Genomic DNA, 27,649 nt, shown 5'->3' on the forward strand with positions numbered 1-27,649 from the left:
ACATGTGTTACAGAAAGTATTGAAAATATGTAATAAGAGGTGTCTCTTTTTCTGTTGATGCCATTTCAAATTGACCATTAAGGGTTTTCTGGCTTAGGCAAGGCAACAAGGCAGATTTATTTATAAAGGACCATTTTTCTAATGCATTCAGTTGTTCAAAACAATATAAAGACCAAAAAGGATATACAATATCAAGTAAAAATAGGCCATTAAAATACTTAATGTATTTAAAAAGATTTACATTTGAATTACTTTATATCCTAAAGATTTCTTGTTAGCATGCCTTCAAACAAATGCATACAGATGAAGATGAACTTATAATAAGAATAATTCTGACCCTGACAGTTTTAGTTTTTTGTAAAACAATTGTGTTTCTGTGTGAATGTAAAATAATATAAGCATCCAAAATAAAACTTTGATGTTTGGAACAGCTGTCTCAAATAAGTCAATTAATGGGACCACCAGTATACCCCCCATAAAAAAAGATGTCATATAATATACCCTTCGATTTTCTTTAATTAGCTGGACTTATTTTGGGAACCTTGTTACATTACTACGTTTTAGGAGGTTGGTCTTCATGTACTTTTGCTTTGTTAACTTCTCTCATTCATGCTCCTGTTCTGTTGTAGAAGGGAGCCCCTCGGTATTCTGAGGAGTCTGTCCTGCAGCTGGAGCGAGAGCTTGTGCAAGCCAGACTAAAGGAGGCCGAGTCTCAGTGTGCCCTCAAGGAGATGCAGGACAAGATCCTGGATATGGAAAAGGTTAATTTTTATAAAATGCACGGCCAAAACCTCCTCAGTCTGCACGACTTCTGCTGTTTTAAACTTCTACTTCTGATTTTAGAGAAACACATCTCTACCAGATGACACCAATGTGGCTCGTCTTCAGGAGGAGTTGATAGGGGTGAAGCTTAGAGAGGCCGAGGCTCTGACTGGCCTGAAAGAGCTGAGACAGCAAGTCAGAGACCTGGAGGAGCACTGGCAGGTGAGCAGGGATACTTTACAATGTAATCACTATATTTCTGTGCCGTAGATTAAAAAAAGGTGACTGACCTACACCTCTCCTTAGCGTCATCTGGCACGTACGGCTGGTCGCTGGAAGGACAGCCCTAAGAAGAACACGCTAAGCGAGCTGCAAGATGAGCTGATGAGTGTGAGGTTGCGAGAAGCTGAAGCCCAGGCCGAGCTGAGAGAGACACGACAGAGGATGCTGGAGCTTGAAACACAGGTAAGAGATAAATTCATAAAACATTAACCTCTTTAGATGATTGTTTATACTGCAGTTTTAGATTTTCTATGCATGATATTCCATAAAAAATGTATGGAAATATTCTATAACACTGGCTCTCAGCGAGTTAGGTTAATGCACGATTCAATGCATGATCTTAATGGAAAGATAGTATGTCTTCTTCCTGTAATGTCACATTGTGTCCTATAGATAGCAGTAGTCATCTTTAATAAACAGCTCAGCACTGTAAGTGGTGCAGGCAGTTCTTCTGCTGTACTTTGTACCTGCATTGTTTAATGGACTTAATCATTTATTAAGTTCATCTTTTTTTTTTGTGCCACCTGTGCAGAATCAGATCCACAGTAACCAGCTGCGACGGGCGGAGCAGGAGAGTCGCTGTCTGCAGGAATGTGTGCAAACACTGACAGTGCAAAACAAAGACTTGCATGTGCAACTGCAGGAGATCAAACGGAAACTAGCTGAGATTGAATGCAAGGTAAAACTCTGCTGCTTATCTGCAACATGTAAAACATTTTGCAATATTTGCAGGGGGAAAAAAGAGCTAATGTTAATGCATTTAGCAAGTTTGAACATCATATTAATGAAATTATTAAAGTTTGGTATACAAACCTAGAGAGTGAACAACTTGGTTGTTTTTAAAGATAGTAATTTATTCTGTTAATTTTACCGATGCACCAACAGTCCTGTCAAAAGTGTCCTGGTTGTGCCAAACACATGAAAGCCCACTTGGATTTTATGTGGAGGTTTTTGTAAATTCCAGGCAGGGTTTCATGTGTTTCTTTTATTTGAGAATTATGGAGGCTGCTGTGCTCTAGGGAACCTTCAGTGCAGCAGAATTTTTATTCGTTACCCCCTCCAGATCTGTGCCTTGCAACAATCATGTGTCTGAGCTTGGCAGGCAGTTAGTTTGACCTCATGGCTTGGTTTTTACTCTGATATGCATTGTCAGCTGTGAGGGCTCTATAGAGAAGTGTGTGCCTTTCAAATCATGTCCAATCAATATAATTAACCTCTGGTGGACTCCAGTACTGAATCCTTATGTCAATGTGATATTTCATTTTTTTTTTTTTTTAATTATTTTGCAAAAATGTTTGAAGTTCTGTTTTCACTTTGTCATGCTGGGGTACTGAGAGTAGATCAGTGAGATTCAGCATCAGGCTGCAACATAACAAAATTGAAAACAATAAAGGGAATGAACTGTAATAATAGTTATTGAAAAACATTTTGCCTCTTTTGTCTCACTGCAGAGTAAAGAAGAGGTGATGGCAGTGAGGCTGAGGGAAGCTGACAACATTGCTGCTATGGCTGAACTTCAACAACAGATCTCAGAGCTTGAGATTCAGGTAAAGTCCCAACTTGCTCCTCTGCTGTATTTGTCTGACACACTCCTACCCCTGCATCTAACTTTACATCTCCACAACTCCTTCACAAACCACATTAAACATAAATAACTCTGACAGAGATATGTAACATTCATGTATGGGTACAAAACTGTATGTTCTTATTTCAGTCATATCGGGAGCATGGTTTGGTTGGTCAGTTTGCTTAAGGGCTGTTAGGGTTGTGTTATGGGGTTGTATATATTGTGAACAGAAACAAGAAAAATATAAATTCTCAAATAAAGATCAAAATGAGTAGTTCTTTAATTTTCAAAACCTTTAGCAAGTTTAAATGCATATGAAGCTGCAATGTGTAAAAGGAATTAAAACCAACATCATTAAATTAAAAAGGGATCATGGGTGAAGATTTAAAACATTTGTATGTTTCTTACTGGACATCTAACTCTGAGTGAGAGTCTTTGGTTGAGTTTGAACAGGTCCTTTGACAAGTCAGATACTCACTGTCTTAAAATAGGCAGGGTTCTGATGGGAAAAGGATATCACAGGTTCTTATCCACCGATCAGATCTTCATGATGTAAAATGGCTTGTGTTTGGTTTCCTTACATTGCCAGGAAGACGCAAGTATCAGTTATATTAAATCAAACCACACAGTCACAGTGTTGATGACACACATAAGCTGAGCTGTTTCCTTCTTCACTTGAACAGGCCTTTTTGTCTTTTTTTTTTTTTTTTTTTTTTTGGATGTGAATGTAAGGATATATATTGAATATTTGTACATCCCTAAGGCCTTAGTCCTCGACCAGTTAGGTCAGGATCCAAATGTGGGTTGCAAAGCCATTTTCAGTGGGTTTCAGATGCGTGCCTGACAAAAAGGGAAAAGGTCTTTGATATGCTTTTAATTTATTATGTATTTCATCATCTTTTTGTTCCATCTCAAGTAAAACTGCTCAATTTTTTTTTTTTTTTAAGATTTATTTTTGGGCTTTTTCATGCCTTTAATTTGATAGAGGAAGGACAGTGGATAGACTCGGAAACAGGGAAGAGAGCGGGGAGAGACAAAGGGCCACAGGCTGGATTTGAACCCGGGCCGCCCGCGAACATGGGGAGCGCCTTAAACCACTCGACTGACTGCGCTCCCAAAACTGTTCAATTTTCATCAAAAACAACTGGTTATAATTGAAAAAATTGAGGAATTTTAAAGTTTCAAGATTTTTTGTTATAACTGATTCTGGGGATTAACCTGTTCTTAGGCTTTTCGATCTCACGGCTGCTTTTGACTCTGTGGATCACAAGATTTTAATTTCTGGTCTGGATCAAATGTTCTGCTTTAGAGTGGTTCAAGTCTTACGTGGCAGACAGGAACCCTTTTGTCAGCCTTGGTGACATGGCTTCATACTTGGCCCAATTCTTTCTGCTTTGTATATGATCCCCCTGGGGTCCGTTTTAAAAAGATACAATGTTTAATTTCAATTCTATGCTGATGATGTGCAGCTATATTTACCTCTGAAAATCAGAGCCTCTAACCCCTTGGGTTCACTCCTGGAGTGTCTTATGCTGACCTTACACTAGAGGACTTCAGCTTTTTATTTTTAAATGAACAAGATCTATTTTACATCAAAACTGGCACTAAACTGACACTTTGGAGCAAAACTTCAAAAGGAAAATTATGGACTAGAGCAACTCTACAACCGAAGAACTATCCCAGAAAAACACTTCAGAATAAAAGTACAAAATGAAAAGGTGTGTTGTCTCACCATAGAAACAAACTGATTGGGCTTTTACTTTTAAAAACACAATGAAGGAGTACTGTGTGTCAGTGCAGAGATCTGACTGTGGCTCTGAGCAGAAAAGTTTCTCTATCTTTTGAGTTATGAGCGGACATTCAGCGGCTTCCGGCTACGCTCACTTTCATGTTTTGTAAAATAAAGATTTAACATGCTTACGCACAACACTGGCTCCCATTGGTTGTAGATAGCGGTCACGTCACTGAAAACACAATTTGCATAAGACCAGACAAAAGACCTACAACGACAGAATTGAAGAAAGGCGGCCTTAAAACTGCTCAGATCAAGTTTTATGACAACCTTACACCTAACAAGTGAGATCAGGGGTGCGCGCCGCATCATTAGCAAGACTCACGTGATTTTATTCCGACTTTTGTCTGCGAGTTTGACATTGCTTGAAAGGTCGTTAGGTTTAAGGCCAGTGTTAGAGACATTAAAGCCCAGATGGCTTTTAATTTTCTGAAGCTCAATGAGAGTAGGACAGAGGTCATTGTTTTTGGACCCTTTGTAGGCTTTACCAGTCCCAGTACAGATCATTCCTTTCTCAAGCCCTTTCTAAAACCCAATGCAAAAAATCTTGGGGCTATAATGGAAAGTGATCTTAAAATTGATCTGCAGATCAACACAGTTATGAAAGCCAGCTTTTCCATCTTCAACTTTTGTCATAGGTTAAGTCCTTTTTGTTCTTAAACGACTTTGAGAAGGATGTGCATGCTTTTGTCACGCTTTGTCTTTATTATTGTTTTGCACTTTATTTTGGTGCTAGCCAAGTCTTTCTTAATCAATTACAGCTTGTTCAGAACGCCACAGCTCGTCTTTCAACTGATAAATGTAAATGCAAACACATCTCCCCCTTTTAAGCCTCTCTTCATTGGCTTCTTGTGCATTTTAGGATTGATCTTAAAAATATTTATTCACTTATAAATCTTAAAATGGCTATCCCTCTGACCTTTTAGAACCCGAACTTAAATTTACCACTTGAATTTAAATTAGTTTATCTATAGTACTAATCAGCTCAGGGAGCCTCACCCTGGCTCTGCTTCCTTTTTCGTCTTTTAAAACTCTCCTGTCAGACTTGTATCTTTCCAAAACTTGGTCAAGGGGGCAACTGAACTTAATAGAGGTTCTTGAAGACATTTAGCCTCTCCTCCAAAAGAGTTCTTCAGAACTGAGGACTACCCGGAGCTTGCATGTATGGACCCTGAATCTGTCGCAGGTGGCTTTGCTGTGGCAGATAGATGCCACATGGTTGGTTATGTAGCCTCGTTCACAGGAGGAGCATAATTGGAGGTTCTCTTCACTAGGTGCTTATCCCTTTATTAGGGCACAGCTTTCTGATATTTATCTCAAATTAAAAAAAAATTCACTGTGTGTACCAGTCTCAGTGAGCAAGCGTGAAGAAAGCGGTATTTATCCCCAAACAAATGTAACGCTACACAAAACAAGGGTGACCAAAACAAATACAGGCCTGCTCTGACTCTGCCCGCAATCAGCAGCTCTGATTGATCACAGATTATCTCAGAACCAATCACAAGTAGTTGAAGCTTTGTTTGTAGGTTCAACACTTAGAAACGTTCAGTTTTCATACAAGTAGAGCTGTTATGAAAAGCGAGTGCAGCATGAGGCTATTGCTGTGATGATGTGTCAACAGTCTAAAGGGGTTATTCACTCAGAATTTCTTATGAGGAACCGGGCATGTAGGATTAAGTGAAATAAATCATCTTTCAAACAGACATAGATATAATCATGCTACTTTAGACTCTATGTGTAAGTTCTGGTAATTGGTTGGTCAGCTGGATGATTGTAAATTATGATAACATCAGTAAAGACTGGAAGTAAGATTCAGCATTGGTGTTTTTTTTAGCATCTAATGAAACACACTGTCAGAAATTGAATCATTTCACATGTTGCCTTGTTTTTGATTCAGTGTTATCTTAAACTCTGCCAGGTTAGAGAGGTTTCAATGATGAGTCTGAGTCTGAGTTTTTATTAGTGACTGTCTGACACTGTCTTGATTAGTATTGAACTGGCATACATGCATATACATATTGGAATTTTTAGAAATAAATCAAGTATGATGTCAGAGGCAGTGATTGTACCATAGCTCTTTTCTTCCTGTTAGTGCTTGTACTAAGCAGCAGTTCTCCTTTTTAAGTCATGCTGTAGTTGAGATCTGTGACTCTTCCTGTGAAGCAAAGCAGGAGAGACTGCTGTAAAAAGTTAATGAATGACTAGATATAATCATCCTTAGGTGCAGTAGTATTAAATATATGAATAGTGGAGCAATAGTGATAGCTCAGAGGTTAAAGACTGTAGGTTGAGAACTGGAGAGTTATCAGTTCAAATAGTTTGTTTGGGGTATGGGCTATATTTGTGGTAAATATTTGTATCAAAAAGTCGCACTTCTTTTTTTGATTGACTCTTTTTATCACAGTTTATTAGATTTTTACTGACATATTATATGCTGATATTTCCAAACTCACTTTAGCTGATAAGATACTGATATATACACACCATTTTGATTGTGAAAGACACCAAGGCAAGGAGCAGATACTCTAAAGAATAGCGCAGCTTTTGGCTGTTCAAATGGCAAAAAAGAAAAACAACTGATCCACAGAGCACATGCAAAGGGGAAATCCAGTCGCTTTGGATAAAAGCATCTGTTAAATGACATTGTAACACTGTAAAAGTAACTGCTCAGCCTAGCAAACAGAGACCTGTCTCATTTACATATATGTAAAGGAGAAGGGGGAGTAGGATTTAAAAGACTGTGCAATAATGCTCCCCTCGAATACAATTAACCCCATTAAAAATAGCAATGTATCCACAGAGGCTAGGGCTATCTGCCACAGGTATTAAAAGGGTAGCAATTTAAAGCCCAATGAAACCAGGTATTAAACTGGCGCTATTTCCCTCTTCCCCTCTTTGCTTCTCCTCTCTGCTTAAGTCAGTTGTTTCTTTGTATCCTAAGATACAGTTTTTATTAACAATAATGGGCCGTTAACCGGTAGTATCTGGGCATGAGTAACTATAGAATAGACATGTTTTCAAAAATGAAATATTTTAATGACCAGATACCTCCCTTTATTCCCTCATCTCCCCTGAGGCTGCTGTTACTACTCACAGTAAAAGAAAATTCCTGAATTTTCAAATGTATTAATTGATAAAATATTGATTGTGCAGTGGAAAGTTTAACGCCATAAAGGATGACTTCTCTCAGCCATAGCTGAGCAATGCTGATTTCCAAACATATTAGCAAATATGCTAGTTATGTGTTTTATGGGATTGATAACAGGAGATGAGCTGTATGGTCACTGCGTTTTCCTTCTTTTACCCCAGTCTCTGAATCGCACATATTTATCCTATAATCATATAATGTGCTGACAGGTGTGTGTTTAACTGCATGAACAAGTTCTCTGTCTGAAAATTTTCTTTTTCTTTTTTTTCTTGTTTTTTTCTTGTCTCACTGTCGTTGTGGTGTTGGTCTCAGCGCACAGCCACTGATGTGCCACTTGGCCTGTGGCAAAACATGGGTTGGCAAGCCTTCTGGCCGTTTTAGCGCCTGCATATGATTAGAGCAAATTCTTGGAGTGGAGTGTTTGCAAAAGAGGAGCTATTAGCAGGCGCAAATCTTGCATGCTATTAGTGTTGCGAAAAAAAAATCTTAGTGGATCTACCCCCAAGCATCTCCTGTGCAAAGAGATGTTGAGTCAAGCACAGCAGAGAGAAAAGCGGGGTAGTTATTTTGCAATTGGGTGTGCAGATTCCAATATCATGCCAATAACATAGTGCATCCCTCATAGTTATAAAAAGTGATAATTAAAATGTGCTTGAAATATCGTTAAAATGCATTAACTTTGATTCTGTATTGTTCAACCCTATTGCTAAGGTGCCTCTGAGCAAGGTACAGGCGCTGTTGTGCTCCTTTGTGTGCAGCAGCCCTTCACTCTGACAGGATTCTGTGCATGTGCATATATTTCAGCCTATGTGTGTGAACCAGGTTCAGTTATAGAGTAAAATGAATGAAGTATTTCTTGTTCTTCTCCATGTTGTCTTAGAATTCTAAACACAAATGAAAAATTAAATTTTCCTTACTACAACATGCGGCTAGTTAACCTTGACTTAATTTCCATAGTATGCATGTAAATGTCAGAGAGGGCTGTTATGCTAAAGATGTTTAAGCTAGAGCCTTGACTATTTATAAGTTTGACACCTACAGCTCCTCACAGGCACTCACACAATCACACAGTGTGGTCTGAGGTTTTGTTACTAAGTGATGGGGCCAAAACACACAACACCAAAAATTTACCACTACCGCCCCCGTACAGAATCTGCATCATGAACTCTCAGTTGAGTGTTTTAAAATGATGAACAAAAGCCTTGAACTGTAGTTACCCCCCATTTTCATCTAATATCCTTTTGATAGGTATTAAAAAGTGAGTTGTTTTTCTGTAGGGGTCTGTGTCATCTCGCCTGTTAAATCACTGTACAGTTTCTGGCTTCTGGTCTGTGGTTTTTTACTTCTCTAAAAGTAGTGAGTGAAATCAGCTTCTCTTATTAGAAAATTAAAAAATCTGTCTCTTCCCACATTTGACAGAAATGCTGTGACGCATGCTTGTTTGACAGTTTTTATTTAGGATGTAAGAGGTCACTGTTTGATCAGATGAGCTCACTGATGGTAAAAAAAAAAAAAAAAAAAAACAGAGCAGAGGTTCACATCAGTGACCTAAGTATTTAAGTGAAATGCACCTCATTGACCTTTTAATATAACCACAGAGATTGAATGAACTGATTCATATCAGTTATAAAAACCTCAGATGGACAGCCTTCGTCAGTGAAACTAAATTGTCTAGAAACGTTTGTGTGTAAAACTCTGTCATTATCACAGCCGAAGCTTCTGTTTAACGCCACAGCAACACCGTCTCTGAGCTGATAGGAAGTGGTTTCTCATTTTGAAGCAGAGACTCTACCAAAGGTGACATGCATGGTTTATTTTGAGGTTTCTGTGACATGCTCAGAGATTTATACGAAATGTTTCAGCCTGCAACAGATATTCGTATCTTTTCTCTTAATTTATATCAGTTAAGGGGGAAATGCAACTTTATCACTAATCTTACACACATTTGATATGATTTGAAAAAGTGAAACATTAATGCACACACCCTGATAACAGTTGACTTAATCATGATCCTAAGAGAATTATCATGCTAGCACTTGTTTTTCCGGGACAGACAGATGATTGAAAAACTACAATTCAGAAGAAGCTGCTCACTACCTCAATAATTACGCTCCATAAAATCACAGATTTTCATGATGATTTTAAATATCCTTGTTAAGTCTTAAAAAATTTAAAAAAGTAAAGAATGAAAATAACTAGATAAAAATTCAGGAATTTTGGACAATAGATTAATTTTTGTTTTCATTGAATATTTTCAATTTTGCATCTCACAATTATGACTTAAACTTGGGATATTTACTTTTTGTTTCAGATTTTCATCTTTTAAACTCATAATTTTGAATTCTCTCTCATGTTTTGACCTTTATAAACTCCTAACTTTGACCTTCATTCCTATATTTTGACCTTTTAAACTCATGATTTTGAATTTCATCCCATACGTTGACCTTTAAAACTTGTGACTTTGACTTTATCTCCTATATTTGCCTTTTAAAAACATTATTTTGACTTTTTTGTGGTTTGTCCTTTTGAACTAGCAAGTTTGACTTTTTATCTCTTATTCTGAGCCTTTAAACTCATCATTTTGACCTTTTCTTATCTCAAAATCATTTCTCAAGAGTGCTAAGTTTGTTTTTATCCTGTGACCCATTATTGGTGAAAATGGGGCTGACAGTTTTTGGATAAATGTTGACCCTGCTCTGCTCTCAGGTTAGACCCTTGCTGCGATTGAGTTTGACACCCCTGCCATAGAGTAACTTTTCTCGAGTCCTATATGTGTTACAGCCTCTTAAATAAATTATAAACAACAAATTAAGGCTCAAACACAAAGAGACCAGTAACTTACAAAGAACCGACATGAACAACGAATTCATGTTGTAAAAGAAAATTCAAGCTGTATTTTGTATTAAATAGAGCAATGCAATGAGGAAAGAAATCAGTGAAACAAAAAAGGCTGTAGGCAGAACAAAAGTAGGGTGGTGGATGTGTCTAACCCGCTAAGGGCCATTAGACCAGCCACCACCCCAGCTAAAACTACCTAACTAAAAATGAACTTTTTAGGATTGAAAAAGAAACAATGAGAAAATATTCCAAACCAAAACAACAAAACCCATCAATCTAAACATGCGTGGGGGAAAACTACCTGTAGGAAAAGAGCAGTAGCTTGGAAATAACAATGAATAGTCAACTATATCAGAAGATTAAGGGAAATTAAACAAACCTCCTCGCACAATGTCCACGAGTGTGTGCCAGGCTGCATGCTGTTCTCCCCTGCCTTTCTATACTGATCGCACTCAGGTGTGCTGCACCCTACAGGTAGTAGTTGGAGGGAGGCCATAGAGCCAGGGAGAGAGGGTATGCAGCAAAGCAGGCTGCATGCAACAGCCTTAAAAGTTTTGATGCAGGTGGAGCCAGGGGTTCTCCTGTCTTTGGTCCTAGGAATGTGCAGCTGCACTGGCAGTCTCTACCTCAACAATAGAATTGTCAGACTCAGAGGACATTTTCTTTGTTAATTTAGGCAGAAAATGATATAACAAAAATGTCTGCCATCTCTTTGAAGAGTCATGAGCAATTGAGGTCAGCTTACTTAGGTTGGTAGTTTATATTGGTGGTAGATGGAGTTAAATCAAAGCCTTGTTCACATGGAGATGAAAGCCATATGTTTCCATTTTGTTTTGACAATGTTTTCCATAAAGACAGCATCGTATCAAGAAATGTCTGCATAAGCAAGAAACCACTTAAAACGACTGAAAACGCTGCAGTATATATGCCAGGCATGTAAGTGGCGCTGTAACACTGCCACGGAAATGCACCAGAAACAGAGAAGAAGATTATGCAACCCTTCTGGTTGCACTATGCAATGGATCTAGCAACGTGGCCTATGCTGTTCTCCATGACCACTTGTTGCTCATAGTGGAAGAGGAGCAGAAGATTTTTGCTGTCAGAGCCATAATAAGCTCAGTAGCTTCTGCAGCACAAATCATGTAATCTACTGTTATTGTTGTTGATGGCTGGGCTCGTGCATACAGGTGAAGGGGGCTATAACGTGATCCTTTCAGGAGAGATGTGCCTCATTTGACACACTCACATGAAACGGGAGGCGTATCGAGATTTGTTCACTCTGGGACCTGGTTTCAAAAAGTAGCGTTTTCATGTGGATGAAACTGTGATACGATAAAATACTTTTGCAGATACTCCTATACCTGTCTCCTTGTGGACGGCTCCTTAGTGAGCAAAAATGATGCTTATGGAAACTGACTGTAAAAGAAGTGAAAGGTTTTGATTAGTAATGCACTGATTTAGAACATCTGGGTTGGTGCCAATACTGATGTTTAATATAACGATGTAGCTGATACTGATGCCTTTACTGATGTTTTTCATTAACTGTTATTGAATCCACCAACAGCACAGGTCTTGACAATATTCAGCTAATTAACAATGGCAAGGAAAAAAGCTATTATTGTAGGTAAACTTAGGCTTGGGCTTTCCTGTTGTCTACTTTCAAGTTAAAGGCTGTGACTTTGGAAGGATGCCATTTTGAGAAAGTCTGTTTCCTCTACAGAGGAGATGCACTGTTTTAAGAAAAAGTGCCAAGGCTAACAACTTTTATTCTGTATAAATTTTAGTGCATGTGGCTCACTTACTGAAGATGGGATGATAATGATGGCTGTGATGATAAATGTATGACTTGCCTCAAACAGCTGCTCAGTTCACAGTAGATTTATGTTGTCATACTAAATGCATATTTGCCCTTTTCTTCTGTTACTCTTCATTATATGTTTTTGAGATTTAAAAACTTTAGAAACGCGAAGAAAACACTTCTAAGAGATGTCTGACAACTTTGTCAAAGCCTGGCACCTGTTGATTCACACAGCTGAACACGAGGAAGTCTCAATAACTGCCCCTCCTCTTTTTTTAACGTTGCAGTGTTTTGGAGCTGAAACCTCAAAAACAACAGATTCTTGGAATAATCTCTTTTTTTTTAGACTTCTCCTTGTGAAAAAAGCCTACTGGGACCAGTCATATTCAACCCCACCTTACCACAGGAGTCAGACATCCTATGTATATTTTGGGGTGTTGGCCAGTTAAAGAAGCACCCAGTATCACACTGAGGTGATACTGGGTGCTGTTTACATGTGTTCCCTTTTTGTGTCGGAGTGTTCCCGTGTTGCAGGCTGTGGTTTTAACTTCTCTGTACGTAGCTCTAAGTAAAAAGATGGCAGGTTTAAGGCTGTGACTGAGGCTGGACTCAGTGTTTGTCTCCAGGTGTCTTCACTGAGGAAAATAAACATCACATGGGCTGTTTAACTGTTAAAGCGTCAAACCAACGTATCCCCAGGGCCCCAAGAGGAAATCAAGCACAAATGACACTGTTTTGTTCCCCTGACATCTGTCATTTCAGTCTGCCACCACACAAGAGGGGCACTTCTCAATGCTTCTTTTATCACTGCTAAAGCTCTTTTTTCTGCTGCTTTTTGGTCTGTGCTTTGGTTCAGTGGGTCTAAAACGTAAGCCAGTAATGCATCCCCTTTGAGGCATTTTTCAGCAAAGCATCTCTGAACCCAAAAAGCCTATATAAAGGGGTACATTGCTGTGCTACTCCATCAGTAGCCCTGTTTTAAATTGTTTAAGGCAGGGCCGTGATGCCTCGCAGTTACTAGGGTAGTTTACATACAGTGGAGACATTAGGCCATTTAACTGGTCCTTATCTGAGTATACCAGCACAGGGGGTGAACTGATTTATGACCGAGGTATGTTCGACCTCCTTCTAGTTGCCAGCTGACGAGAAAACAAGCAGCAGTTACTAGTTACATGTTGAAACATTTAAAAGCCTCACAGCTCTGCACATTTGTACCTTCTCTGCATTCTACTTTTAGAACAGATACGATACACCCTATTCAGGGAATATGCAGAAAATCTGACATTAAATGTAGTGCTTTTTACAGACCCTGTTCACACATTTTAAGACCCTATTGCATCTGAAATTCCTAACTTGTTACATTATCGACATAGCTGTGTATTTTCCCTGGTAATTGTAAGATAAAAATGTGACAACACCAAAAAGAAAACGCAGGTAGTATGTTATTGTAGTATACAAGAAAAAAAAGCTTTTTTGGAACATTTTATAATTAAACTGTGAGAAAAAAAAGACCTGGGTTTGATACCCAAAAAAAAAACAGTAAAAGGTCAAACTTTTTTACTCAAACAACTTAAACAACCTTAAGTAAAATGGCCTGAAAGTCATAAACGATCTAAAAGTAGCATGTTTGATTAAAATTAAGAATGGAAAACAATGGACTCTGATAAACTAACATACAACCTTTTGTAATGGATAGAAAAATTGAAAACTGCAAAATGTATACCTTTAAGTTTTACGTTCAAGACTTTTCAATACTTTTTAAAAGCCTTAATTTTCACTAAATTGATTTATTAGCAGTCAATACTGCTATCTCTCTAGCCCATGGGGATATTTGCTATGTCACACATTAATGCTGTTCAACATCTGGCTAGATGATGATAGTCACAAAAAGGTATGCGGGACGGATTAATCTGTGATATTGATTGCCTTTATGCCAAGTGAAAATGGGGGTAAAACTCACTCTTCTATAAAGTGTAGTTATCATACTCAATGTATGCAGAAATTCTGATGATAATTGCAGTAATTGCATTTAGAGCTTTAAAGTACTAACTTTCCTCTGTTCCCATTCATTCGTTATGGCTGTCCGTCACTACCTGATTCCTAAAAGTCATTCAGGATGATGTGATTGCAAACAACCTGTAAGGTGTTGCTTAACCCAAAGTAAAATCCAACAAATGTTTTTGAATGAAATGTGAATCAGTCTCTCGCTATATGCTACTAAAAATCATTTTTTTGTGAAAGCCAAACTTCTGGTCGTTTTCTTGTGAGCTGTTTTGTTTTTTACCCAGCATTTGATGATTTTAAAAATGTAATAAATAACAGTACTTCCCCCAGAACATACTAAGTGAAAGTAAAGTTGGGATTTTAAAAACTACTCAAAAAGTACAAGTACACAAAAAGTTACTTCCCACCCATTATTGCAGCCCATTTAGGTTGAATTCATCAAAATACAGTATTTTTTTTCATCTGTTTTTCTCTTGTCTTTTTATTTTTTTAGTTGTTTTGTTGCTACTTTTCAACAACAAACCCTTTTTTGTTTTACGTCTTGCATTGAAAATTGAAAATGGCTCTGCTGTCAGCAATCATAATCTTGTTGCATGACTATGAGGGGGATAAAAAACGTTCTCAGATGGGGTTTTTTTTCATTAATTAAACTTTTATTGTACTGTTTTTTTAAGGAAGTATTATAACCCACAATCTTTAAAAAAGGATCAGTTTAAAATTTCTCTCCCCCAGCTAAAAACAAGTATTATATCTGTGCTTTTACACAAATTGTTGTAATGTAGTTTTTTAAAAAGAAGTCTGACCGTTTATTCTGCAAATGCCAAACTGTTTTTACTGTCTTTAAAAGATGCCTGCATCACTAAACTCTGCTTTTCTGCTCCTCTCCTCTGCTCACAGAAAGAAGAAGGAAAAGTCCAAGGTCAGCTGAACCACACAGACTCGAGTCAGTACATCCGAGACCTCAAAGACCAGATAGCAGAGCTAAAAGACGAGGTGAGACTTTGAAAACAAGCGCTTAGGTCCACCAGTATTCACTTCATTTTGTTTTGCAAACCTTTTTTTTTTCCTTCTTTGGACAGATTCAGATTTTGTTTTTGTCATCACTTTGATCTCGCATTTCAAAACATTCACTCAGATATGGGTCTGACTTTGAGGCTAACAGATTAGTAGAAGTGTTAACTACACCCAATGACTTCCTGTGCAGAGATGAAACTGCACACATCTTGCAGACACATTTGCAGTTATCACCTATAGATGTTTAAACAGCAGCTTTACATGTTTATCACAGAAGCTGAGGTTAGATACAGCAGTTAAAGGTACATTTACCGCTCAAACTCTGACTAGTTCATAAAGAGTAAGTCAAATAGGATCAGTTATTAATTTAAGTTAAATCAGAAACATGATCTAAATCTTACTACCACATGACTTTACTTCTATTGATTACCTGCTTTTGGATTTGTTTTTGTTGCATGTTAGGCCTACAATAACTGCTTCAGGCTCTGCATGAGGAAATGGTCTTACTATAAGATGCAACATGTTGCAAACTCACTCAAACAAGTTAAGCTACAACTTTTTATGCTGCTTGCTACAAAGAAAAGCTCTCAAGTTTCTCACTTTCCTACATAAATCCACATTAAAAAAAGTCGAGTGTAACACTACAACTGCAGACCTTCTCCAGCGTATTTCGTAAAATTTGTATATGATTCATTCACTGCTAGAAATAACGTTATCTGAATAATAGAGGTTTTGTGCACATGTATTCCCATTCCCACCCTGGTGCTGGTGTATTCTACATGTGCATATCGGTTGAGCTGATATGCTGAGGAATGCAGTCTTAATGGCTACACATGCTCTGTACACAGAGATGAGTCAATGGCAGCACAAGACTGTAAGCTTCATTACAGAAAGGTTATTGATCAACAGCTCATCTGTGCCTGATTGTCAGAAATACTGATCACTAAACCAGCCAGTGTGTGTGTTGGATCATGAGTGTTGGTAGCCTTGTGGCTAACATTTTCCTCCTTAAGAAGCCAAAAAACATGCCAACAAGTAGTTGTATGGGTTAAAGTGCTGCCTAGAAAGTTGCCTCATTTCTTCTGTTCTCTGGCATCCTTTCTTTTTATCATGGTAGGCCATGCCTTTACTATGAAGTCTGTTAACATTACCAATAAAAAGGCTGATCCTGTAAAAGAGGAAAGAGGTTTACATATACAAACAGGCTACATTTGAATAGAACTGGTATTTTTGTTGCTTATACAAGAATGGTTATTATTTAGATTATGGATGTCATAGCTTTACTTTACAGTGGACTGTGTTTTTGCAGACTTCCATGGGGCCTTGACTCAACACGTGCACAAAACTTGCAGAAACCAGATTAATCTTTGCATCTTGCTAACACACAGATAAATGTGTTTGAGGCTTGATTTTGTGATTTTTAATCTCATCAGTGCACTGGAAGATCTGTTTATCTCCTGCCGTGTGGATTAGGTATACATGTAGTTACAGAGAAATCAGTCAACAACTCAAAAGCGTTTCATATAGGGTTAGGCTAGGGTATGGCTATTTAAAACAAGACTAATTCTGTAATACAATTTTACTGAACAAAAATGTTTTCAGGGTCTTTCTCCTTCAATTTCCTCCCCTTCTCCATCAGCACAGACTCACAACGTGTTCCTTTGAGCACAGATTTGATCTTAGGAAAAAAGGAAAGTCACACACTGCTAGATCAGGTGAATAAGGTGATCAAGCACTTGATGAGAATGAAGCCATTTTTCCACAATTGACTTTTTCCTCAAAGTTTTTCTACAACCTTGTTTGCAAAAGTGTTGATTTACCATTGACCCTTCTGGAACCCACTCCTCCAAAATCATACCCTTAATATGAAAGAAAGCAATCAACATAGCCTTGAATATGGACTTGCTTTGTCGTGCTTTCTTCATCCTTGGTGGCGAAGGTGTTTTCTAATGCACTGACTTATGTGTTGTCTCAGGATCATACTGGAAGATCCAAATTTTCTCCCATGTAATCACTCCTTCTAAAAAAAAAAAACAATGTGTTTCCTTCACAGTTTGTTCCAAAATGTCTCCACAAGTTTGCTTGCTTTCCTCCCCTTGACCAGGAGTCAGACATTTAGGGACAACTTTGGCACACAGTTTTGTCATGTTCAAATTTCATGCAAAATTTGCCGGACTGTCTCTTTATCAATGGTTGTCATTCTTATACTGAGCTGTCATTCATTTCGAACTATTTGTTAAATTTATTTACTTTTTTGCAGAACTTTTTAATGTGCATGGGTGCCCAGAACGTTCACTGTCTTGGACATCCTCTCTGCCTTCACAGAACCTTTTGTGCCATTCAAACGCACGTGCACATGCCGTGCAGGGTTCGCCATACACCTCAGTTCATGTTAATTTCAAGTTAATGTATTGCTCAACTTTTAAGCTAATCGTTTTCTGAAACCTTAGCAAAACCTGCACTTCAGTTAGTAGCTAGCCGTGAACTAAAGATGTCACATATTGGACACTGAAAGCAGTTGTGCGTGACTACCCAACCTTCAATGTATAGCACTTGTTGGGACCGTGAACCATGGGGTTTAATCCCCATAAGTGCATTCTCGTTACTCAATGGCCATACTTTGTATATTTACATCTGCCAAAGTTGTTAGCAAAGAACTGAATATGGTCTGATAGAAACTGCAGGGGATTTTGTTTGGTAGAAAGTTTCTTAAATGTTTATAAAACATGGTAAATATGTCCCTTTTGTAGCATAATCAAAACTAATTTCCTGTTTTCTTTTCAAATATTGCATGAAATATCCCAGGAGAGTTGCAACGACAGCTAATTTTAAAAATTTAGACGTGTTTATCTGCCCTAATTACAATTTATTGTTTTTCAAATGATGAAAAGCATCTTCATCTTCACCATCATAATCATTATTATTTACAATAAGAAGCACATATCTTTACTGCCTTTACTGAAACAAACTTGACCATTGGTGTTAGATTACTGATATAAGTGTAGAACCAGTCATATCCTCTCTTACTTTCTTTGCCTATGGGTCAGCTTTTCTGAAGTGCGACCTTCTATGACTCATAGAACCTCAAGTGCCTGCAGTGAGTAAACCTGAAAGCTGACAGTGGTTTATATTGTCCCACCATCCCCCTGACTAACTACATGCATCATATTGCTGGAAATGTTGACTTCTGCCTGTCATATATGTTGAATACATTAAAATTTCCTTTAAAGAATTTAACAACAGGAAGTGCTGACTTCAGACAGGTGCGGGTAAACGTAGGCTTATTGTGGTCAGGTGGTGCATATACTGAGCTCTGAACTGGCCTCTAAATGCATCTCTTCCTACATGTCTGTCTGTTGAATGGCAGGCTGACTCAGGTAAGTACAAGCAGATGCTCCTTTGTGACCCCAGTGTTTAACCCTTATCCTTGTGTAGCCCTCTCCCTGACTTTTGTCTGAATGTGAACATAAACAGCACTGGCAGCTTCCATACAGTTAAGCAAATGAATAGAGAATAGTTGACACATAGAAAAGGACAGAATTATTAACCCCCTAATGAAAATTTCACTTTTAAAAGTATTTCCCAAGTGCTGTTGAACAGGGCAAGGTTTTTAACACAGCTTTTCCAAACAGCCTAGTTTAACTATGCACACAGGAACAAAATTATATAAAAAAAAAAAAAAAAATTCCAGGGTCTTATTATTAGCCCCCACCCATGCTAATAGTCATTAGTGTATCCTTTTTGTTTTGGGTCATAATTGTGTTGGATGATGGTGACGACCCAGACCCAGTTTTGCTGCTGACTGAGCATCAACAGTTCTTTTTCTCAAGTCTAAACTGATTTCTTTTGTTTTTTCAGCATGCTGCTTTTTCCAGTGACAGCTCCAACCCTTATTTAAGTTTTTATACCATGTTATTTGGAAGATAACCCTCAGTTTTAACTTGATTTTACAAGCTTGAGCATTACAAAGTTAAAGCATGTCGTTGCAAAACAGTGGTTTGTGCTATGAGTCAACAAAATGGTGTATTAATAATTTTAAATCTGGTAGTTTTTGTTAAATAATTTTATTTCTGTGTGCAAAGTAAAATAAAATTAATATCCAAAATAGAAGAATATAGAATGTTTATAAAAGCTGTTTTAAAATTCCTTGCTCTGTTTAACAGCACTTGGGAAATACTTTAAAAAAATGAAATTTTGGTTGGGGGTTAATAATTTCGCCCTCATGGGTTGGCAGTAAGAAAAAAGGGAAAGTAGTACTAGAACACTTGGACAACCACATAAAGCTGAGGTTTGTGCTTCATGAAAATGGTTTCAGTTTTACAAGAGAGAGATTCTGTGATAAACAACCACACACACAATCCCTTTAGTCCTGAGAGCGCACTTTCAGGATTCTCCCCATGCAGTCCTCAAGGGAGCCCCATTAAGGGGAGGGAATAACACCAGAGTTGATCCTGATTCCTCTCTTAATCCTTATTTAAGGTATTTTTAGTAGCTAATAAATAAAATTTCCAAAGATATGCAGGAAGTAATTCTTTAAAGTATTGAGACGAGATGTTGGCTGACAGCTCTTACTCTGCTGTTTAAAGACTGATTTACAAGGTTGTGCAGCTTTTAAACCTGTGCATATGAGTAAAACAGGTTAAACCACAAACACACACAAATGCACTTTCCATTTAACCCTAACAACACATAGTCAGAGTGCAAAAATGACTGTTGAGAGTTGGTGGTAACTGTGCCACAGAATGTAAAATTATGGTTGCTCATAAACTTCTCTGTGATAATGAGAAAGACTGCATAACTTAAGAATAAAGCATTTGTAAACTAGGTCAGTAAATAATTTTTGTCATTATAATTATTAATATAAATAGGGGTTACATCAGTCTAGGGTGACTGGTCTTTTACTTTAAGTCCTCCTTTGCTCCATTTAGGGAAGAAGCTTTGTTTTTCACGGTGAAACTGGTATTAGAACATACATGTTATTACAGCACATGTTGAAAACAGAGGAGGCCTTCTGTTTAGTTTGCTATTGTAATGTCAAAATATCCTTATCAGATATGTATTTAATGAAAAGTAAATCCCACACTTGACTGAAAGTCACCAGTTTACAGTGGAACTTGTTCACCTAAAACACTAAAACTATCTTTATTGCTTTTATTGGTTTGAATGTTAACTTCTGAGACAGAATTCAGCAGCCCCAGCTAGTTTGGTGGCAATGTTTTTACTCTGTGCAGTGCAATAGTCTTTAAAACTTTTAGTCTTTAGGGCTGCATGGTGGTGCAGGGCTTAGCACTGTTGTCACACAGCGAGATGGTCTCTGGTTCTAATCCCGGCTGTACAGGTTCTTTCAGTGTGTAGTTTGCATGTTCTCCCCATCCATGCATGCATGGCTTCTCACCAAGTATTTAAGCTTCTTCCCACAGTCATACTCATTAGGTTAATTGGTGGCTCTGAATTGTCTGTAGGTGTGAGTGTGGGTCAGTATTTGTATACAGTCAGTTCAGAAAGTAGTCAGACCCCCTTCACTTTTTTCAGTTTTATGTTGCAGCCTGATGCTGTGTAAATCCATTTTTTCCTTCTCTCATCTATACTCAGTGCTTTTTAATGACAAAGTGAAAACAGAATTTTAGAAATGTTGGAAATATTTATTAAAAAGAAAAGAAAAATAGACTTTTGGCAGCAAACCTTGAAATTTAGCTCCTCCGACTTCTTTTGATCGTTGCTGAGAGTCCGTCAGTGGAATATTGAATTAATTGGCCTCTCTATAGAAGGCCTTACATGTGACAATACATATCAGAGCAAAAGCCAAGCCATGAGGTCAAAGTAACTGCCTGCAGAGCTCAGAGACAGGATTGTTGCAAGGCACAGATCTAGGGAAGGCTACAAAAAATACTGAGTGTAGATTATTAAAAGAAAAAAATGAATGTAAACAGCTTAAGCATCAGGCTGCAACATAACAAAAATGAATTAAGTGAAGTGGGTCTGAATATTTTCTGAATTAACAGGCAACCAGCCCAGGGTGTCCCCTGCCTCTCACTTCAAGACAGCTGGGATTAGCCCAAGCCCTCACGATTCAGAATGGAATGAGTAGTGTAGATAATGGTTGCATTCTGTTGTTCTTCTTCTGCTGTGTTGGCTGTTTCACCACCTTCGCCTCTACTCAGCCTCAACCAGACATGTGTATACTGCACCTCCCATCTGTAATGTGTTGATTTTTGAGGATGTGTACAGCCAGTGCAGAGGATGTTTGACAGCTGCGATACATCCGTATACATGTAGTTAACACTGAGTATAGCTCCGGCCTAAGAGTGCAGATAAGTCATTATGTGCTTCATGAATTAGACTTTGAGATGGAGCAGATATAAGAGAAATGATTAGGGGTGCACCGATTGCAATTTTCTGGCCGATCACTGATCACCGATCTTTAAAAAGCCTGACCTGCCGATTCTGATTTTGGCCAATACCGATTTTTTTAATAACTGACAGCATACACCGTCAATGTTCCTATCTTATTTTATTGAAAAACATTGAACAATACCTGTGAAACAATACAAACTTGTTGTTTTAACTGCACATGAGGTAGTTGTCTCAAATATAAATGAAAAGTTTAGAGCATTGCTGTCCAAACTACTAAATTATATCAGTTCCTTTAGTCTTTTATTTTTCACATTTTGGTAGGTAGAGGTACATATGAAACCGATCTTATCCACCGATCTTATCTAAGTATTGGCGGATCACCGATCCCCCAAAATTAAGGAAATCTGCGCCGATTCCGATTTTGGCCGATCAATCGATGCACCCCTAGAAATGATGCATAAATGTATGAGATATTAGCAGCTGTGATCCAGTCTTACTTAAGCAAGCTCTCAGCAGCACTGTCTGCAGCCCATGTCATTGACGAAACTTTCTTTTTTTCCAAAATGTAATAGTTCCAAGTTACACTATTAAGTTTGATTTCTTGTATATTTTCAAAGAAAATATTGTATTAAAATATCTTTGCACTGCTGTATGTAGTGTAGAATCAGGACACACATCATACCTTGTTCAACTGATGCCTGCATGTTAAATTTATAAAAGATATCTCATCCTGTCCTGTTAAAACATCACCAACTGCCAACCATATCGTGTCTGCCTGTTTTTCCTCCTGAAAAGTACGTTTGTGTTTGCATGCAGGGCTGAATAATCTCTGTGTTGCTCCTCATGCTTCTTGTGCTTCCTCCCACAGATTTGCTGCTTAAAAGGACAGAGGGGCTTGGCCAATCCACCCACTTTTGATGGGATCCACATCGTCAATCACTATACGGGGAATGATCGGTCTTACCAGTCTTCAGACGAAGATGGAGGCAAGGACCCCATCCTGCAGGACACCCAGCAGAGGAGCGGGGGTCGTATCAGGCTGCGGCCAAACCTCCCGGACACCGACAGCGAGGAGGACGAGGACGAGGACGACGAAGCCCTTCGACTCTCTGTGCCTCCGAGTAGCAAGTCCACTACTGTGTGATAAGAGTGATGGGACAGATGCGAGGTGTTCCCAAGCAGCCATTTCAGGGAAGGAGTCTGGAATTTCAGAAAGCAGATGCATCATCATTTCATATCCTGAGAATCACACTTATGGATTGAGTTTATATAGTTTGTTTGTAGTTTTCTTTTCCTCCTGAGGGCAGCAAACACCACTGACAGAGGCAAGATCATCAGCATGGACCTCAGCAGAAAAATCACTAATGTGGAGGAGAGTATCAATCTCTACTGGGTCACAACGACCAGGAAAGGAGGAGGAGGAGGAGGATCATGACTCCTCTGCCCCACTCCTCTCGTAGGTACAACACAGAGAGAGAGACTGTGCAATAAAACATTTTATGCTATATCACACACTTCATCCAACATGTTTTTATACTTTTAAAAGCATTTTATAAAGAACATCAAACATGTATTGATGCCGTTACTCCTAAGTGTCCATCATGCAGAGACACATTGTACTGTGTGCGTGTTAGTGTATATATATATATATATATATTGTCTTGATGAGCTCAATCAGAGGCTGCTTGCATCCGCCAGCGCTGACGTTTTGGCCTTAGCACACGCCGCATGCCTTTTACCAGGGCTGATGAAGCACGAGGTCAGTGTGACATCTGCATACTTGTAGATATGTAAATGTGTATCATGTTTGTTTGTTTGTTTTTTCAATTCCTTTTGAACTTGAAAATATGTATCTATTGCATATCTGATGTGTAGATTATATTGTATAATTCAGAAAGAAAAAAGGGACATGTAAGTTAGTTAAATATGGTCACACAAAGGACAAATCCTGTTTGTAGGAACAGTGAGATGACTCAGAGAAAGAAGAGAGAAGAAAATAACTGATATTTATCCTCATTTAAAAGCTTTGGCTTGCTTGCTCTCCAGAAAATTAAAAGAATATCCAATAAAAGGGTGAGTACGGCCAGGGGTAAAGAAAAAAGTAAGAAAATAAAGATTTTTGTTATAATCTGTAGTTTAAAAATGAAGCTAAATTTCAAGAATAAAGGAAGTATTGAGATAAAAGTAGAAAGTCAAGGATTAACTTTCAGCCTTCATGCCAGGTAAAGAAAAAAATTCAAGGCCCCAAGGCTCTTTACTTGTTTTTTCCCCCTTATGCATGGCCCCCTAATGGTGTGTTCAGACCAAAAGTGGAGCACATTTTTTGTGGTTGCTCTTGTTGGTTAACCAGAACTTGTCAATATTATACATTTTCAGAGAAGTTTGGAAACCCCCTGCCCTCTTTCGACAGTTTGCATTGATAAATCTGCTGACTCCAGCTGTTTAAGGCTAGCCACTGCACAGTTTCACGACCTGTCAGATAAATCAAGCTCAGCTATAATCTGCAATCTGGTTTTCGACAGCTACAGATTTTTTTTGGTCCAAAAAGTTACCAAAATCAGTCCATCATGATGCAGATTGATGCTAAACATACAAACAAACATGAACTCTTCATTTTAAAAATGGTGTTTGTGTTCACAACCACTGAGCCGCTCTGAGGACTTCACGATCCTAGAGTTGAGATGCACTGATTGTTAGATAGGGGCATTTCCAATACTAATGATGAAGATAACAATTTAGACGATTGCCAATGCTGATACTGACTACTTCATCACTTCTTTGATTCAAGACTCTGTCTCTATTCAGCAGTTAGGTAAACCATATGATCATAAACTGGTGGCAGAAAATTATAAACACTGGCTACTAACACCTGTTCATGACACATCATTTGTAGATGGTTGACGTTTGTCAAGGCTGGTATTGTCCAATAGGAAGCCGATGCTACAGTGCATTTGTATTATTTTAAAGATAAAGGGGTTTGTGATGCTTGGCATTAATGTTAGAGATGCACCAGTTGTGGACATCAGGGCTGACACTGATGTTGAAAATAATACAGCCCCCCAAAGATTGGGGGAAAAAAAACATGATTGATATTTATTAGAGATGGCGATATAATCAGTCTGATATCAGTATTAGCAGATATTAGCTTAAAAAGGCAATTATCTGTGTTCCTTTGTTCATCCTTATACATTAGAATATGTTAAAAGGACTTAAATTTGAGGTCTGAAATGCATATTTGGATATCTGTATTGATACTGGTATTGGCTAAAATTAATCCATAGTTATCAGCATATTGGATATTGGCTAAAAATCCACCATATGTTCATCCCTAATATTGATTTGAATTGTTTCAGTGATAAAAACCCAAGCAGATTAAGCTTACACATTTTTCTTAGCAAAATCTCTTGATATAAACAATTTAGTTAGTGATTAATCATAATTTAATCAGTTTATATCCAATTTTGACAACCTCTTAGAAGGCAATGCCTCATACCCCTTAGATCTCACATCTGACCTTGAAAACAGCGAGTTTGTCCAACAGGTGACTTTCTCTGTCCAATAGAGAAAACCTCTTCTCTGAATCAGCAGTTAGGTATAAAAGCAACAGGGCAGATATCGGTTGATACAGATGTTAACGATACAGTTTTTTAGAATTTGTGCACTGAATCCACTGAAAATATCGAACTAAAAATGACTAAACCTACTTCATTTTTACAGTTTTAATGGGACATGTCGCCCACCATGATGGACATATCCCATTAAACGCCAGATATTACACCTAATGGTCGGCTTAGACTACACAAATTCAGTCCGATTTTGGCCCGAGTGTATGAGTGTTGAAAACAACAAACGCTCTTGAAGCGTGACATAATCAACGTCCCGTCCGAGACGCCCCATGACTCCACAAGTCTAGCATGTCAGAATTTCTCTTATCTTTTTATCATCATTTACCAGAATGAATCCTTTGGGGCTCTTCTGTGTGCTTACAGTGAAACTTTATGTAGTAGCTAGGCTAATTGGGCTAATTTTCTTTACGCTACCACATTTTATACCTCAGATTCTACCTGAAGGATATTTGGTTCATATTGTCCTCTCCATACATCGAGACAAGTCCATAATTGTTATCCATACTCCACGATGACTATTTAAACTTAAATAGCCTGCAAAACAACCTCAGATAATTGTTTTTGTATTATCTATAACGATATCTAGCAATAGAGCCATTTGTTCCTGCTCGAGCAGTGTAATTTACAATCATATATCAGACCACATGCAGCCTTTATTTACTGAGGTGAAGGGGAAAAAAGTTCACAGTTTGAAACTTAATGACCAGGAGACACCGTCTTTTCTCTCTGTCTAACGTGAACACTTTAATAAGATGATAAAGGGAGATGATATCACATATTTGCAGACTGGTGAATTGAACTAACCACAGGAGTTGCAATACAAACAGCCTGCATGTCGGTGTCAGTTGAAGATGTGTTGTTTTTAAGTTATTTTGAGTAGAGCTGCTGTAAAGTGATCAGAAAAACAACACATTCTGCATCACTTGGTTTGCTTCTCTCTACATCCTGCAGCGCCGCTCCACCAGCTGTGCGCTCATGACCCTGATCGAACGAAAGCTTTCCTACCAAATAATGGACCAGTCGAATGAAGTCACCTGGCCCTAATTCTTTTGTTGTTTTGATTAAGACCCCCAGGTGGCAAAAGCGGATGCATATATGCATCCCTGATAAATCCACATCTGTTTTTGGTCTGACCACACCTATTCTGTTCAAATAAGTGTAGTAAAGAGGCCAGGTTTACTTCTTCACCATGATGCTTTTGGACTGAGTTCTCTGACATCCCAGCTTACCTCTATAAACAAGTCGGTTTATTCAGATCATAGATCATTCGTCATGCATCAGTTATACCTGTCATAAGTTTCATTTATCATTAATTTGCACATTAAATGGATGACAGCCCTGAAGAATAACAAACTGGGAGATGAATCTGATGAAAAACAACATGGTACACTTTACTGCAACAATCTGAAGAAAAGCCAGGAGCTGTCAAGTGTTACCAAAGTAAAAGCAGTGAATTGTGCTCGTCCACAGGCCAGTTTCACTCCATTTCATGTGCAAGGACCTGGATGTGCAAGAATTTCTCTGAATGTCTGTATTAAACACTAACTTCTGTATTCAGTTAAAGACGAGGTGAAAGTGAACGCAGCAGTGTTGGCAGTCCAGGAAACAGATATGAAAAGTCAGATTAAAAAAAAGTCCCTCTTATAAAAAAGAAATCCTGTGGTTGTTTACTGGGAGAGAAACACATTATGGCACTTTGTTTGAGTCTGCAGTGCAGTATACAGACACTCATGGCAACACTATGGAGCAGACGGCACACTCTGGAGACTACATGAGATTTGTGCGTGCGTGTGTGATGAGTTCACAATAAAACCATTTGATAAACTCCTTTACTCATGTCTTCACTCTTCAGTGTGATGTATTCTAGTCATGTGCAGTTAATCTAGTATCCAGCACATCCTCCTTTCCTTTAACTCCTTTGCATTTACGTGAAGAGAAGAGGGAGAGAACTACAGTGAGTTTGAAAAGCAAGAGAGCTAAAGAAGATGACAGAAAAGCAGCTGCTGATTCACAGGAAAGGTTACTCAGTGGAATGAAACCACTCAGCTTTTGAGGAGTCAGACCTGGAGCAATGCAAAATAACTTTCAGAATTTGTTACACAACTGTTGCTGCCTTTTAACCCTTTGATTTGCCCCTTGATCCATTGGTGCTTAAAATGATAATATCAGTACTGAAATACAGTTCCTATAAAACGCATTCAGACCCTTGGATGTTTTATCCTTTTATTGATTTTATAAATCAAAAACAAACTCTTTGATATCAAAGTGAAAACAGATTTCTACAAAGTAATGTTAATTTTAAAAATTAATTTAAAATAAGTCACTGCAAAAATCAGGATCACCTGAGTGCAGTGAAGTATCTGTAGGGATTATAGTATAAAGACATCTGTGTCTGGAAGGTCCAGTCACTGGTTAATCAGTATTCCTGACTACCATTTCCCCATGAATACAAAAGAACACTCCA

At 38.2% G+C, this 27,649-nt stretch overlaps 1 protein-coding gene across 6 annotated transcripts in view; it reads left to right on the forward strand.

Moving 5' to 3' along the window:
* Positions 1–27,009, forward strand: part of evi5b (ecotropic viral integration site 5b) — a 64,410-nt gene extending 37,401 nt beyond the window's left edge. For all 6 annotated transcript variants that reach the window (XM_041790863.1, XM_041790868.1, XM_041790869.1 and 3 more), the window contains 7 exons: positions 630–761; positions 844–984; positions 1,069–1,227; positions 1,577–1,723; positions 2,496–2,591; positions 15,089–15,184; positions 22,428–27,009. In XM_041790863.1, coding sequence (XP_041646797.1) covers positions 630–761; positions 844–984; positions 1,069–1,227; positions 1,577–1,723; positions 2,496–2,591; positions 15,089–15,184; positions 22,428–22,703 — 1,047 coding nt within the window. In that variant the 3' untranslated portion in view covers positions 22,704–27,009. The remainder of the gene's footprint in view (positions 1–629; positions 762–843; positions 985–1,068; positions 1,228–1,576; positions 1,724–2,495; positions 2,592–15,088; positions 15,185–22,427) is intronic.
* The last annotated feature ends 640 nt before the right edge of the window (positions 27,010–27,649 follow it).

Source organism: Cheilinus undulatus, linkage group 7 (assembly GCF_018320785.1).
Source record: "Cheilinus undulatus linkage group 7, ASM1832078v1, whole genome shotgun sequence".
In the NCBI taxonomy this organism is placed as follows: Eukaryota; Metazoa; Chordata; class Actinopteri; order Labriformes; family Labridae; genus Cheilinus; species Cheilinus undulatus.